Genomic DNA, 16,064 nt, shown 5'->3' with positions numbered 1-16,064 from the left:
ACATATACAACAGGAAAAGGCTAATATCCAACAAACATTAAAAGATGCTAGTAAATAGGTAAAAGCATGTAAAACCTTAATGAAGTATTGTTTTACACTTACTAGATGGTCTAGAATTTTAAAACCTGATAGTACCAAATGTTTATAAAGATGCAGAGGAGTAGGAACTTTCAGAACATTGCTTGGGGCAGTGCTGCCACCACTTTGGAAAACAATTTGGCATTACACTGTAAAAAACAAAGATAAGCCCTTCAGTCATTGGAATAGACCCTCTCTTCCTAAGTGTACCTTAGTAAAATCTTATATATATGTTCAACCAAATATACAAAAGTATTCTAATAAATTATATTGTAAGAAAGCCCTACCTGGATACAACTCTACTGTTCATATACAGTAGAATGGTGGAATAAATAAGAATATATTTATAAAATGGAGATAAATTAGATACAACTATGTGCATCAAAATAGATGAATCTCAAAATGATGAGTGACAAATGCAAATCATATAACAGAAAACACTCAATCCACATAGATTTAAAAGAAACCAAGAAAAACTAAATGATATATTGTCTTGGAATATATGTATATATTTAGAACTCCAAATAAAAATAAAGAGAATGATTAAGAGAAAATTCAGGCCGAGCGCAGTGGCTCACACCTATAATGCCAGCACTTTAGGAGGCCAACACAGGTGTATCACCTGAGGTCAAGAGTTCAAGACCAGCCTGGCCAACATAGTGAAACCCCATCTCTTCTAAAAATACAAAAATTAGCCGGGTCTCAAAAAAAAAAAAAAAATTAGCCAGGCATGGTCATGGGTGCCTGTAATCCTAGCTACTTGGGAGGCTGAGACAGGAGAATCACTTGAACCTAGGAGGCGGAGGTTGCATTGAGCCAAGATCACGCTGTTGCACTCCAGTCTGGGCGACAAGAGTGAAACTCCATCTTAAAAAAAAAGAAAAGAAAAGAAAAAGAAAAAAAAAAAAGAAAAATCAGGATAGTACCTGTAGTACCTATTTTATTTATTTATTTATTTAATGATGGGGAAGGAAAAAGGAGACAATAGTGATGGGCATAAACAGTGCTTCAATAGTATAGTAATGTTTTATTTCTTAGAGTAGATAGTGGGCACATGTGTATTTAATAATTATTCTTTGAACTCTTCATACATTATTATGTATACTTTTTAATATATTGCAAAACACTATAAAAGAAACTTTTTAATATAATACAAAAACAATATGAACAATAATAAAGTCCTAGAAATGCAACTTGTAAGAAATAAAAGAAAAAACTTTTTAACTGAGGGGCATAAAAAGAAGCATTAATACATGAAGATTTATACGGTTTACTAGATAGAAGGACTCATGTTAAAAGTGATACTCTCTGCTTCCCAAAAAAGAGAAAAAAAATGCAACTGCAGTAAAAATTTTGATGAAATATGTTTGAAATTTTATAAAACTCTTCCTAAATTATTCTGGAAGAATACATGGGTAGTGATACCTCAAAAAGCTTTGCAAAAGAAGAATAAGACTTGTTCTACCAAGTATCAAAACATGTCATCTTAATGCAATAGAGAAATACTGTCACAGTAAAAGCTACAACTCAGTGAAATAGAACAGAAAGCCAAACAACATACGCTAGAATATAAAATAATTTAATATGGTGGTAAGATGGCATTTGAAATTACTGGGGCAAGTTTTGACTGGTCAATTAATTGTCCTTTACAATTGAGAAAATTGTAAGGAATAATAGTTAGATTTCTACCATGTATAGTATACACAGTAATTTTGGAAATATGAAAGTGTAAGGTGTAAAAAGATGGGGATAAAACAGAAAATAAATAAATTATAAAACAACTATTCATCTGTACTTTCCATTCATCTGATCTGGTGTGAAGAAGAGAATTTTCTCCAGATTGGAAAGACCAAGATCTATTAGCTCGAGTTTCATGCTCACCGTCTTCATCAGACAGACCCTTCTTATTGTCCATCAGACACACTCTCCTCAAATGAATGAATAGAATTTTCATCTCTCTATTCTTCTTGCTTTCTACTCTCTGTGATTAAAGCTTCTCCTGTCTTTCCAAATTCTTGATGCAATTCGTCCCCCACTACACTTTTGGTAGATGGCTTCACCCCACTTCTCAAGAAAACAGAGCCATTAGGACACTTCAATTCCTCCGTACAAAACATTAGCACATTTCCATCCTCTCCTCTTCTCTCACAAAAGGAGAGAACCCTTCTTTCAACCCACCCCTGCTCTTGCTTTCAGGACCCTACCATTGTCAGTTATCTCCTCTTTCTTTCTCACTCTTCTCCTTCTTACCTCTATTTTGATTTTTTTTTTTTTTTTTTTTTTTTGAGATGGAGTCTCAGTCTGTCACTAGGCTGGAGTGCAGTGGCATGGTCTCGGCTCACTGCAACCTCCACCTCCTGGATTCAAGCAATTCTCCTGCCTCAGCCTCTCGAGTAGCTGGGACTACAGGTGCTTGCCACCATACCCAGCTAATTTTTGTATTTTTAGTACAGACAGGTTTTCACCATGTTGGCCAGGATGGTCTCAATCTCTTGACCTCATGATCTGCCCGCCTTGGCCTCTCAAAGTGCTGGGATTATAGGCGTGGGCCACCACACCCAGCTTCTATTTTGAATTTTTTTCTTAGTTGCTTTAATCATAACTTCTCTTGCCTTTAAGAGGGTCATTATTTTGGCTCCATATCTCATTCCTGTTATGGTTTGAATTCCCCTCCTTTTCACAGCCAGCATTGTTTACTTGCCTCACCTCACCTTCCCCAGTCTTCTCAACCCTCTTCAGGATGGTTTGTGATGCCAACATTCTCCCTTAAATTACTCTTGCTTGGCTCACGAGTCACCTTGAGGACAGTGGGTTCAATAGGCAAGTTTAAAGCCACATCTTACTTGACTACTCAGCCATATTTGTGACTGCTGACCAGTACCTTCTTGAGCCTCTTTCCTTCCTTGGATGCTACAATGACAGCTCACCTTCCTGGTTTTCTGGTTGCCTCTCTGAACACTGACTCCCAGTTTCTCCATTCATTTTCCTCCTAATTGTTAATTCTGGAGTTCTTCTTCACTTAGTCTTAGACCTATTTTTTTTTTCTCTGCTCTATACTCTTGCCATCTATTCCCTGCCCACGGTTTCCATTTCCAAACATTGGACCCAGTCTTCCCATATCCAACTGCTACTCAGCATTGCCACTTGGATGTTCTGTGTATACCTGAAATAAAGTATGACAAAAACTGAGCTCACCAGCTTCCTCTCCAAAATTGGTCATCCTTTAAGGCTCCCTCTCTATAAACAACATTCTGATCCCCCAGTTGTGTAAAACAAAAGGGTTGCAGTTCTCCATGACCCATCCCTTCCCTCCTTCACCCTTATCTATCACCACCAAGTCATTGATCTTCCACATTGCCATCCTCTGAGTCCACATCTCCTATACAATCTATTTCTCTTCTACGCTACCATCATTCCAGTCCATGTTACAATTCTTTCTCCACAGGATGACAATGACAGCCTCCTAACTGATTTTTCTCCTTCCACCCTTAACCTCACAAAGCCGTCCACCACACCACTACAGCACCTCCTCCCCATTTTGCCCTAGTAACTTCTACTTATCCAGCAACTCTAACTTATGTGCCGTTTAATATCCTAACTTGCCAGTCTAGGTTTTTCTCTGCTTTTAATAATTCTCCTAGTAGCATATCCCTTTATGTCAGAGTCCTGATTAAAAAAATGTAATGAATTAATTTTGAGTATAATCATTTAATGTCTGTCTCTCTTTCCAGAATACAAACTTTACCACGGATTTTACTACATCTCTCTTTGTTATTGGTACATCTCTAGTGTCCATCGCTGTCCCTTCATCATATTAAATACATAATAAATATTTCTGGAAAGGAAGGGTGGATAAGGGAAAACAATAGGATACCTGACTAATTAAAAGCTTCTGCATACCTAAATGATTTAAAAAGCCAACAAAAAAACTGGCAAAAATATATTTGCAACCTATGCAAGAAAGCTTATGTCCTTAAAATGAAATTACAATTACAAGCCCATAAGACAAAGATGAGCAAAAATGAAGAGGCATACAGGAAAATGAGCACAAGGTACAGATAATTTGTTCATAAAAGAAGCAATGTGAATGGCTAATTAAACTGAAAACAAAATCTGTACTCTCCAGTATTCTAAAAAAGATACACATACACATGCACTTAATTTTTTAAATAGTCAGTGTTGGCAAGAACAGACATAGTCTTCTGTTGGGGAGTCCAGAATGGTACAAACTTTCTGAAAGGCAATCTGGTAATATATGTCAAAAGCCTTAAAAATAAAATAGTTCATTTTCTTTGGCCTAGTAAATTAATTTCCAAAGCATTAATCTTAAGGACTATCTGCAGAGTTGCATGCATACTTACCTATAAGCATGCTCATTCCAGCATTGCTCAAAATCATGAAGAATTCAAACCAACTTTAATGCCCAATAATAAAGGATTAGTGACTATAAAGGGGCAACGCCCCCTCTAAGCAGCCATTAAAATGCATGGCCCCAGAGAAATGTATGGCCCCAGAGAAGTCTGCAATATCTTTGGTGATAAAATAAGGTCTCAATGAAATATGCACAGTAGGAGTTAACATTTTTAAAAAATAAAAAAATATATATGCATAGTCATATCTTATTTTTTTAATAAAATTTTATATGCATAAAAAGATTGGAAAATAATCTTTGAACATGTGAATTATGAGTAATTTTGTTCTTTTCCTTTTTTAACCTTTTTATATATTCTTAATATTCAACAAATTCTGTATATCATGTCCATAATGAGCAAAACTAAACATATTTTAATTTAACAAAGGGGAACTGATTGCAACATATGGCCAAGGCTATATGTAGAGAGGCGTAGCATGATGATTAAGAGTATATGCTTTAAAACTCACAGACAGGTGTTTAGTTCCCTCTTTACAACTTAAGAGCCATATGAACTTCAGCAAGTTATTCTATTTTCTCAGCCTCAGTTCTCTTATCGACGCAAAGGAGATAATACTGGGCAGAGCTGTTTTATGGCTTAAGTGAAATAATGTAGGTAAAATTCTAGTCCAAGAGTAAGTGCTTTTATAATGCCAAAATATAAATAGATCTGGTAACAATTTACTGAAATTCATTATTTCTAAGGGGTTACGATAGAAAGTTTGGGGAATAATTTGTTTTCTGGCTCACCATCTTCCAGACTATTGTAAGAATAGTGAAATCCAGCAGGAGGATGCTGGCAGGAAGACTGACGGGCTTACAGAAGGAGCCCCAAGAAAGGTTGCACTCAATTGGACAAAATGCTGGCATATGTCATTCATTCACCTATTCATCCAACCAGCAAATAGTTATTATGCATCTACTTCATGCCAGGTATTGGGACTCAACAGCAAGTCAAGCTAGCTGCCTTCTTGGAGCAAAGCAAGCTGCTTCTAATTGGATTGGGGTTTCAAGCCACATAGTTCATGTTGGATTCAGGAATTCGTCAGGAAACTGATGAAGCACTTCCTAGAGTTAGACAAAACTTGGCAGAGTGAAGAAAATGATACTTGGTAAGATGATGGGAAGCTCACTTTACATTTCTCAAATACAAATCCTAAAGCAAGCTTGTCCAACCAGCAGCCCCTGGGCTGCATGCAGCCCAGGATGGCTTTGAATGTGGCCCAATACAAATTCATAAACTTTCTTACAACGTTATGAGATTTTTTTGTAATTTTTTTTTAGCTCATGAACTATCGTTAGTGTTTGTGTATTTTATGTGTGGCCTACAATAATAATCCTTCTTCCAGTGTGGCCCAGGGAAGCCAAAAGATTAGACACCCCTGAAGCAAACACCTCATTTCAGATTCCAACCTCTGGCAGAACTGGAAACTGCTCATGTCCTTTCTGCCCTTATCAGATTCAGTTCATAGACCGACTTGCTCAGTCTGCAGATGAAAAGCCTGATCAGCCTTCTGAAAATGGGTCAGCAAACTATGGCCTGTGGGTCAAATCCAACCCATTGCCCATTTTTATAAATAAAGTTTTATTGGAACACCACCGTACTCATTCTTTTATGGATTATCTATAGTCATTTTTGTGCTAAAATGACAGAGTTGAGTAGTTGTAATAGAGAACGTACAGCCCATCAGACCTAAAATATTTACTGTCTGGTTCTTTACAGCAACTTTGTCAACCCCTGTTCTAGGTCAGCGGGGCTGGAGAAATGATGTGGAAGGTGACATCAAGTTCATAACTTTTCCATTCTGTAGTTCCAGGAGCTGTTCCTCTAGAATCCATCCAAGGGGGGCCCTTTGAGGAGAAGATCTACATCCAGTGGAAGCCTCCCAATGAGACCAATGGGGTCATCACGCTCTACGAGGTAAGGAGGTCCCTTGTGCTGCATCCATTGGCTTAGCTTTATTCAAGTCACTTCAGCCTGATGTCGGTGAATACCCATTCTGCTGAAGGTATAAAGGTGGGTAAGATGTGACTTATCAAAAGGTTTCAACAGTACAATGGGGTGCCAACATAAAGGCACACAGTGGAGCTGTCTTGATAGCCTCAAGAACAAAGAAATTTGTACATATCATGCATTGAAGTGACTATGGTGACAACTGACCTCATCAGGTCAAAACCCAGGGAGTCAGATTGTTCTTATGTAGAAGAGAAGGCCCAGGCCTGGCAAACAGTAGTGAAAGTTCATCTGGGAAACTGCAATACCCACATGATGCTCACTTTATGAATATCAGTCTCTTTGCTTTGAAAAGAATCCCAATGTTATTCTCTGCAGCAGGGACACAGGATTCTTGAGATTTAAATTGCTCTGTGCCCAAGGCATATTTTGTCACCCAGGTGATGGCATCCAAAGCCCCCATTCCAAGCATTAGCTGGGCCTTACCATATCAGAGATGAACCAGAACCTACTAAGGCAGGAATGTACCCATCAAGCCAACACAATGTGCCTTCCAGAAAAGTTGCAAAAATAAGACAAACTGTATGAAAGTTTATTGCAAAACAAAACAAAAAAATCTCCAGCAAAGCTGATATAGCTAAGATTCAAGTAATGTGATATGAGTAAGGTTGAGTCTCCTCCCACCCCTTCTATTCTTACACAACATAAGATTACAATGCTAGATCAAGTGGAAACACACAGGAATGCAGAGGGAAGGGCACGGATACCGAAGCTGGAATGATGTAGCCTAGTGTCCTAGTAGCTCCACCTTCTCCTGAGTTACCTTTGGTAGATTCCTCCTCTCTTTAAGCCTCATTTTTCTCATCTGTAAAATAAAGGTGGTAATCACTTCTCCAGGGTTTCTCTAGGGAGTCTGACTAGGGGGAAAGACACAAGCATCCCAGACTGAAACATGTACCACAGGCCCACGAAGAGGCTTAAGCCACTGAATGCTCATGCAGAAACATGCATGTGTAGGGAGTGGGCTTGGGGGAAGAATATTGCTGCCGTAAGGAAAGGTGAGCTCTGGGGAGGAAAGTCAAGGAGTATTTGATGAAGGTAAAGTACTCAAGATTAATCTAACAGACCCATAACCTCTCTAGAGAGTCATAGATGGTCCTGAGAACTCTCTGAGGGAGAAGATTGTCCAACATGCACAAGGTGCTTAAGAAAACACCTTATCTCACTAAAACTAGCATTCCTCAGGAGAGCTAACATCTCCCTCTTAGAAATTGCAGGGAGCTTGGTGCAGCTCTCAGGATTACCACATGGAAGGAGGAAACAGACATCCATCTCCACCACTTATGAGCTTTCTCAGGCTACACACTTGGGAGAAGCTTTCTTCCTGGGGAGTACCCCAGGAGGAGGGCAGGTACTCATACCGATACACCTTGCCTGGGACATTTTCAAAACCTCTTTGGGAAAGAGAAGGACTTGAAATTTAACTGAAACAAAATCTAGTCACTTCAAATCTACATGTTATTCTTTGTAAAGCAGAAACCACAATCATACACACACACACACACACACACACACACACACATACATTTAAATGAAATAAAGATCTATTGTGCCTGGCAAACTTTTCTTTGTAAAGCAGAAGGAAAGGACCCATGATTTAGGAAGTTAAGTTACTTGGTACTGTTATGTAAAAGATGCTCTGTGCCAGTTGCTCAAGACTTTTGGAATTCACAGGCCAGTAGCATTTAAAAAGGTTTAGGGGACTAACCTAGGGTACTTCAACATCTTTTATTTACATCGTTTTATAAAAGACATAATTCCAAAAATATAGAAAGGATATAATTTCAGAATAACAGTCCATCCTTCAAATTGAATAAATTTATGATTTTTTACTAACTCATGACAGTCACATTAATTTTGCTAATTTTGCATTGGATTGATGGCAACTTTGTAATGGAAAAGCCCTGGTCCTTGTACATACCTGCATTTGGAAACCACTGGTGTATGGCCGTGTTGCAGGTGGAGTCATATCTCTGCACATATTACTCCTTGAGAGTAATATACTTTTTCCTGTAGTAGGATGATGCATTAGACTGGATGAGAAATATCATGATTAAAATTCCATGATAAGAAGAAAGAAACAGAGGGAGAGCAAGGGTCTAAACACAACTGTGAATTAGACTCTGTGTTTGAGTAGAACCTCCTGCAATTGAGGCATTATTATATAGTGCACTCTCTGAAGCCCCACGCACAAAGGTGGGTACAGATTAGAGCAGGATGTCCTTCTCACTTCTGTGTGAATCCGGTGGCTTGTGGATTCTCAGAGACCAGATGCCAGAGATGTTGGCATTCCCATGGATTCTATAGGAGACAACTATGATGAAAGACATCTTCAAGTAGCTTCTTGGCTGTGACTTGGGCTATAATTGCAGAGAACCAGAACCAGAGTATTGTAACTGGTTGACTTGTTTGTAAGCATTTGAGGCTACTTTCGCGGAATATGCCAAAATTATTGAGGGATGCTGTAAAGACAGCTAAGGAGGTTGTAGATTTAGGCCATTGTATTGTAAGCATAAACATGAGTGTAGTCTTGTGTATCAAAAGCTAGTGAGGCCTAAGAAAATAAGGATGGTGACATTTGAGCCCACATAGCCTAGATCTGAACCCCAGCTCTGACATTTACTTGCTCTGTGACCTTGAGTACATCAAGTGGCCTCTCAGAACCTTAAGTCTTTTATCAGAAAAATCAAGGTAATAATAAAATGGCCTTATAGGATTACTCTGAAGATCTAATTAAATTAGGTTTTGCACAGTGTTTGGCATTTAGAAATAACATTATAAATGTTAGCGGTTATCATTACATAAAAATGAGGAAACTGAGTGCAGAGGGTTAAAATGAAAAGACCAAGGTCATATTACCCAGATGCCAAACCCAGGACTCCTAAATGCAGGTACAGATGTCTTGCCCCTTGCTGCAACTTAGCGTGGCCCATAGGCCAGTGGCATTAGCATGACCTGGGGGCTAGTTAGAAATGTAGCAGCTCAGGCCTCTCCAGTTTAACAAGATCCTTGGGTGATTCCTATGGGCATTACAGTCTCAGAAGCACTGTTCTGGAAAATACTACTCTTGAGAAACTTTTGGCAATTGATAGAGTATGTTCTCTTGAGTAGAGAGATGAGAAGTACCTGTTACTCTGGGCTCAACCCAATCCAGCCCCAGACAGTAAGCAAGAGAACTTGCTTTTAAAAACACTTATAACAAAGCATGTGTTTATGAGGCAATTTACAAATTTAATTAGATGAAACCAATTTGATTTTTAAAATTAGGTTCTAGTTGTAATTTCAAGAGAGAAATTCATAAATTACAAATTACCCTCTTTTGGCCTCAAAAAAGGATATTTTATTACAAAGAAAACTAGGATAATGCAAATGGAAGAGAAATTCAGGATTGTCTGTGGCCTTCTATATACAACCTTGGACTCAGCAAAGTTAAAAGCAAAGAAAAAAAAAGGGAGGGGAAGGAGGGAAGTTTCATTATTATAACTATGTTATTGTTAAATACAGCGGGTCCAAGTGGTTAAGATTAAATTTCCTTCTGCACAAGTCCAAGTCACAACCTCTGGGTCCATCCTCGGACAATTCTGCCCCCCAAAATGTGAGTGGCTTTAAGTCCCATTCTGTCTCCAGTCTTCAGTCCTCTCTTTCTAATATGAAGGTGTCAGACTGTTCTTGGCTTCAGCTGGTTAAGAATGAAGGGGAAAGTAAATCTATGTCAAACTCACGAAATCAAAAATTCTACCTCTTTTTGGAGTTGCTTTGCTGTTTAATTCTTGCCTATAAGCCAGCCAAAGTCTCTGAAGGTAAAGCAGTGAAGACATATGAATAAAAACAGTGAGTGCAAAGGCCCTGAGGTGGAAATGACTTAGGCAAGTCTTAAAAATTTAGTAAAAAGGAGATCAGAGTGACTCGGGCCTCGTGAGCACAGAGGACAGTGATGAGACTGTGTGGGGGAAAGGGTGGGTAGGGCCAGGGATGGCAGGACTCCTAGAACTTGCATTTTATCCTGAAAGGAATGGAAAGCCCTAGGAGGGTTCTACACAGAGGAATGAAGGGATCCAATTTATATTCTTAAAAGGTCATCCAGCTGTTGTGTGGATAAGAGGTGGTAGGCACACAAGCATCCTGGAAACATCTGGAAAATGCACCAGAAGGCAAGGACATTTCCATCATCTATGATATTAAGATGAACTATTTATTAGAAGACCTTGTACCTGAGCAGAAGATGTGAAAGCGTTGTTACAGCTGCCTCTTTACTGCTGCTAGCCCAGCTTTGACACCCTCTTTTTAGTAATGAGTTCTTATCTTGATGAGCACCCTGGAGCCATGGACCTTTAGATCCTGGGCCCACCTTGCCTGAAAGATGGGTGTCTCACCCTGACCCTGCTCCAGGGCTATGAAACTGTCTCATTCTGCAGCAGCCTCAAACTCTCTCTCTGCCCACTGAAACGGGAGCTCAGAATCCTCGTCAGAGCCCACTGGTTCCAGCCTCATCTGAGCTGCAGCAGGAAGTGTTAAGATGAGTTAGACCATGGCCTCAGATCTTTGGGGATTTGCACTTTAGTGGGAGATGCAGAATGCAATTCTATGATCATTCCCCTAACAGACTGACAGCTCATGTACAGATAGAGGCAGCACCAATGGCCTTGTGTCCACAAACTAGCATCATTAACATCACTTGCGGGCATGTTAGAGATGCAGAATCACAGGCCCCAGCCTGGACCCAGTGAATCACAGTCTTCTTAACAAGATCCCCAGATAATTCATGTGTACATTAAAGCATAAAAAGCACTGGTTTAAGAAACATTCTCAAATCTCACAATCGTGATCTGCACGAGAGGGTGGTAGAGGTGGTAAGGGAATATCAACTGGTCTGGAAAGCTCTGCCTGATGAAAACATTGCAGTCATTGTATGAATAATGTGATCATTTAATGCAGTAAGGAATATTCCTGCTCACCTGAGGTCCAAACAGTATTTACATCAGGAATATGGAAATCATGACATCTGCATAGACTCTTCCAGAACCCTGCTTTTGGGTTTGATTAAGGCATCAGGGTTCCCTAATCAGGGTGTGGATGTGCAGAAGGGTGGTGTGGCCTCTCTCATTCTGACTCAGCTCTTGGGAACAACCACAAATCACCAAGAACACAGACTGTCGCAATTGCAGACAGGCACTTATAGCCAGAATGAGGTCACCAAGGGAAGCAATCCAACCAAACAGTTGTCTAAAAACCCTTCAATAAAATCATTCAGAGACAAGCTGTTCAGAGTTCATGGAAAACAGTAATCAATATGTGTTTCAATTCAATTAATTGTTCTCGTCTACGTCCAAAAATTAAAATCACACAGTGTGAGGGAATTGGGCCAGAAGATGTTACACTTGCAACTGGGTTAACGAAGTGTGAAAATATTTAAAATTCAGACATATGAAGCCTCCCAGTAAGCCTTTCTGTTTAGCAGTCAAAATCACCAAGTTTCTAATTACAGTGTATAAATCTGAGAAGCTTAAAGGGAATGAGAAGACCCTAATGAGGCAGGAATGGGTGTCTTGATTATGCTAGAGTTGATTGGCATTTATCTTACAAGCTATTCTAGGTGCCTGGCATTCAGAGTTAAATAAAACAGACTTCGCTTCAATAAAACAAGGCGGCATTCCTGTATGGGAGCGCCTTTAAAAGGTACAATAGGTCGGAGGGTTTGTCAATATTTTTTCAGCACACAGATGGTTGGATTCAATCTGAACAAAAAGCACGGGCCCCAGGAATCAACAAGCCATCAGAGTGCATTATGAGGAGGCTGGAGCGTCTTCCGAGACAGGAGTTCTGAACAGAACAAAAGCCTGAACACAGACATTGATGGAGAGAGGGGACCAGCTGGGTGGATAAGCTCACCAGGAAACTCTTTAAGACAGAGGCCCGGAGAAGGTTCCTGGCTCTGTCTGGATGGATGAGCACACTTCCTCCCATCCTTCAGCTTTGCTGCACTGACCACTCAGGGCTCACTGACCCCAGACTGGCTCATGACTCTGGTCCACAGAGGAGCAGTGTGGAGAATGGGATGTGTTCCAGATGGGCAGGAGGTAGTCTAGGCAGGAGGAAATCAGCTGGATTGTGACTAATACAGCCCAAAGCAAGAATTTGCATAATTCAAACTGGATCTACGTTAATTAGGACACATGATTTGCATAATGCAGGCCGCTATTGAGTATAACTCGAGCCAGGCTGGTAACAAGGAAAAAAGCTCTTGTTTCCTCTAAATTGTTCAAGCCAGAAATGTGAGCGTCATCCGTTGCCCCCAGCAGCCACACAGCTAACCCGCCAGAAAGTTTGATTATTTCTCTTGCCAAAATAGACACAGGTCAGGCCGCGTGGCACCATCTCCGCTGCCACATCCTGTTCTGAGCACCCCTCAGGTGCTTGGAGCATTTCAGGTCCTCCCTGCCCACCCGCCTCCACGCTTCACCTGTTCCATATGTCCACACTGCAGCCAGACAGGACATCTTAAGAGGTAAATCTGATCCTGTTCCTCATCTGCTTTGGCTTCATCTTAACTTCAAGGCACTGAATGATCTGGCACTGGCTGCCTCTCTAACTTCACCTGCCACTCCTCTTCCCATTGCTTACTGCAGTCCAGCTCCTTTAGCCTCCTGGCATTTCCCAAGCTCAACCAGTTCCTGGCAGCCCTCGCCACTCTGTGTCATTCCTTCTGCCTGTAATGCTCTTCACTCTACACTCCTCAGGGCTGGCTCCTTCCTTTTCTTCACCTCCAAGAGGCTTTTTCCCTCCACTGTCCACTTGATCCAAAACAGGTTCTCCTCCGTTTCCTCTCTTAAAAACTTGCTCTCCTTCATACCATTTCCACAATCTGCACTTGTTTCGTTTGTGTACTTCAGTATCACCCAGCCCCGCAACAGACTTGAACCCTCGTGAGGGCATGGGTCCTGTGTTGGTGAATTTTATGCGTCAACTTGGCTGGACCACGGTTTGACAGATTGGTGGTCAAACCATACTTTGGATGGTTTTGTGAAGGTGTTTTTGGATGAGATTGACATTTACATGGGAGGACTTCCAGTAAAGCAGATTGCTCCCCATAACATAGGGGAGCTTCATCCCATATGATGGGCTTCATCCCATCAGCTGAAGGTCTGAATAGATCAGAAGACTGAGCTCTCCTGAGTAAGAGAGAATTCCCCAGCCGATGACTTTCAGACTGGAACTGCAACATCAGCTTTCCCCTGGTTCTCTAGCCTGACAGCATTTGGTCTTGACATAACTAATACAGGCCGGGCGCGGTGGCTCACGTCTGTAATCCCAGCACTTTGGGAGGCTGAGGCGGGCGGATCACCTGAGGTCAGGAGATCGAGACCATCCTGGCTAACATGGTGAAACCCCATCTCTACTAAAAATACAAAAAATTAGCTGGGTGTGGTGGCGGGCGCCTGTAGTCCCAGCTACTTGGGAGGCTGAGGCAGGAGAATGGCGTGAACCCGGGAGGTGGAGCTTGCAGTGAGCCGAGATCGCACCACTTCACTCCAGCCTGGGCAACAGAGCAAGACTCTGTCTAAAAAAAAAAAAAAAAAGAAAGAAAGAAACAACTAATATATGCTATATTTATTTTTTGCCTTTCAGTGTGTCCTGAGGGCCTAAAATAGTAGCTTTCACATAGTATGTACTCAATAAATATTCTTTGGATAAATGTATGGATTTGTGCTCTATCCTAGCAAGGGGTAATGATGATTATTTTTGTCTAACTAATTTAGTTGTTCTCAAGCCTGGCTGAAGATTAGAATCACACCTTGAGATACCTTCTGCTCAATTTTGCTGTGAAGCTAAAACTGATCTAAAAAATAAAGTCTATTTTGGCCTGGTGTGGTGGCTCACACCTGTAATCCCAGCACTGTGGGAGGCCGAGGTGGGTGAATCATGAGGTCAAGAGATTGAGACCATCCTGGCCAACATGGTGAAACCCCATCTCTACTAAAAATACAAAAATTAGCTGCTTGTGGTGGCGCATGCCTGTAGTCCCAGCTACTTGGGAGGCTGAGGCAGGAGAGTCGGAGGTTGCAGTGAGTTGAGATCATGCCACTGCACTCCAGCCTGGCGACAGAGCGAGACTCTGTCTCAAAAACAAAACAAAAGCAAACAAAAAATCATACCTTGAGAGCTTGAAACAATGTATAGATTAATAAATAGGCAGCTAGATAGCTGAATGAATGCAGGGATGGATGAATGGGCCTTATTGCAGTCCAAATAAATCAGAATCTCCAGGGGAGGGGGCTCTATCCGTGTGCTGTTTTAAAGTTTGTTGTTTTAAAGTTCCTTGAGAATTTCTTAAAAACATCCAGGATTGGGAAGAAACATTGCATGAAATGAATCCAATCGGTCTCCTCTGATATCCTAACTAAACACCTTCTAAATAAACCCAGTCTTGATCCTGGCTTAACCTATCTTCACTCTCACTCTGCCGGACTCCACCTCTATCTGATGTTACGCTACAGCCAACTCACTCATGCACAGGCAGATGCTAAGTGCTAATTTTTTTAAGGATTAAATTCAAGAAACATTGGTCTTTTTTCCTTCAAGGTTGCTAAACAGTGTGTGGAGTAATTGAAGAAACGTAGGGAGGTATCGTTCTGTCAATATCCCTTTGCGTGTTACTAATGGCATCTTGCAACTCTGACGCCAGAGCCCACCACAGACCTTCCCTTGCAAATCTTTTTCCCTCTCCTGAATAGTAGAAGTCAGTCATGTTGTGGTTTTTTTGTGAGATTAAAAAAGACATGCGCACACACAAAACAATAGATTTGCCCAGAGGCCTTCCCTAAATCTTAAAAGTCAGGGCCCTGGGATGTCTAGGAGCCATTTGTTCTAGTCCACGGCTCATCATTCAACCTCCATAAGATGTTTCCCCTCCAGAAACTTGAAAAATGCAGGCATCCCTGGTTAGATGCCTTATACAGGTCATTCAGGCTGACAGGGAAGCTGACAGGTGTTTCAGCAGAAACATCTCTGGTTGAAAAGAATGATTTCTGGCACTCAGAGTCTGGAAGGAAAAGAAGTTGCATTCTGATGTGAGTGACTTGCATTTATGTACGTGGGCCCATTAGAGCTGCTGGTCATCCACTTGTGGTATATTAGGATTGCCTCTATATTTGCCTTGGGGTGTTTCTTCTTTTCTATTACGACACAGGTATTTGTAATGGAGCCAGGTAACTTGACAGTGGAAATCAACAGATGCATAGCACTTGTTACCTAAGGATAGCAAACCATGTTGTCCTGCCAGTGAGGTTTTCACAGTAAACATTAATCATTCAGTTCAGCTGTAGAAAACAATAAAGGTTGCTGCATGAAAAATATTCCTGCACTGCGCACATGTGAATAAGTATGCTTGTCTTGGTGTGTGTGTATGAGCATATGTTTTCGTGAGTTTATGTAGTTGTACACTGTCACATGTATACACACATATAATTGTGTGTTTGGTGGCATGTCTGTGTGAAGCTTTCATCCTTTGATGTATCAATTTTTCCAGCTTCATCCTTAGGATTGTTCTATTTCATTGGAGAG

General features: G+C 40.8%; 1 protein-coding gene across 12 annotated transcripts in view; it reads left to right on the top strand.

Annotated features, from left to right (window-relative positions):
• The window catches only part of PTPRT (protein tyrosine phosphatase receptor type T), a 1,135,643-nt gene that overhangs the window by 749,748 nt on the left and 369,831 nt on the right, over positions 1-16,064 (top strand). For all 12 annotated transcript variants that reach the window (XM_054467368.1, XM_054467370.1, XM_063659593.1 and 9 more), the window contains exon 9: positions 6,301-6,410. In XM_054467368.1, the coding sequence (XP_054323343.1) occupies positions 6,301-6,410 (110 nt within the window). The remainder of the gene's footprint in view (positions 1-6,300; positions 6,411-16,064) is intronic.

This window comes from Pongo pygmaeus, chromosome 21 (genome assembly GCF_028885625.2).
Source record: "Pongo pygmaeus isolate AG05252 chromosome 21, NHGRI_mPonPyg2-v2.0_pri, whole genome shotgun sequence".
Classification (NCBI taxonomy): Eukaryota; Metazoa; Chordata; class Mammalia; order Primates; family Hominidae; genus Pongo; species Pongo pygmaeus.
The sequence above is the reverse complement of the archived record's forward strand: the minus strand, read 5'-3'. Positions and strand labels throughout refer to the sequence as shown.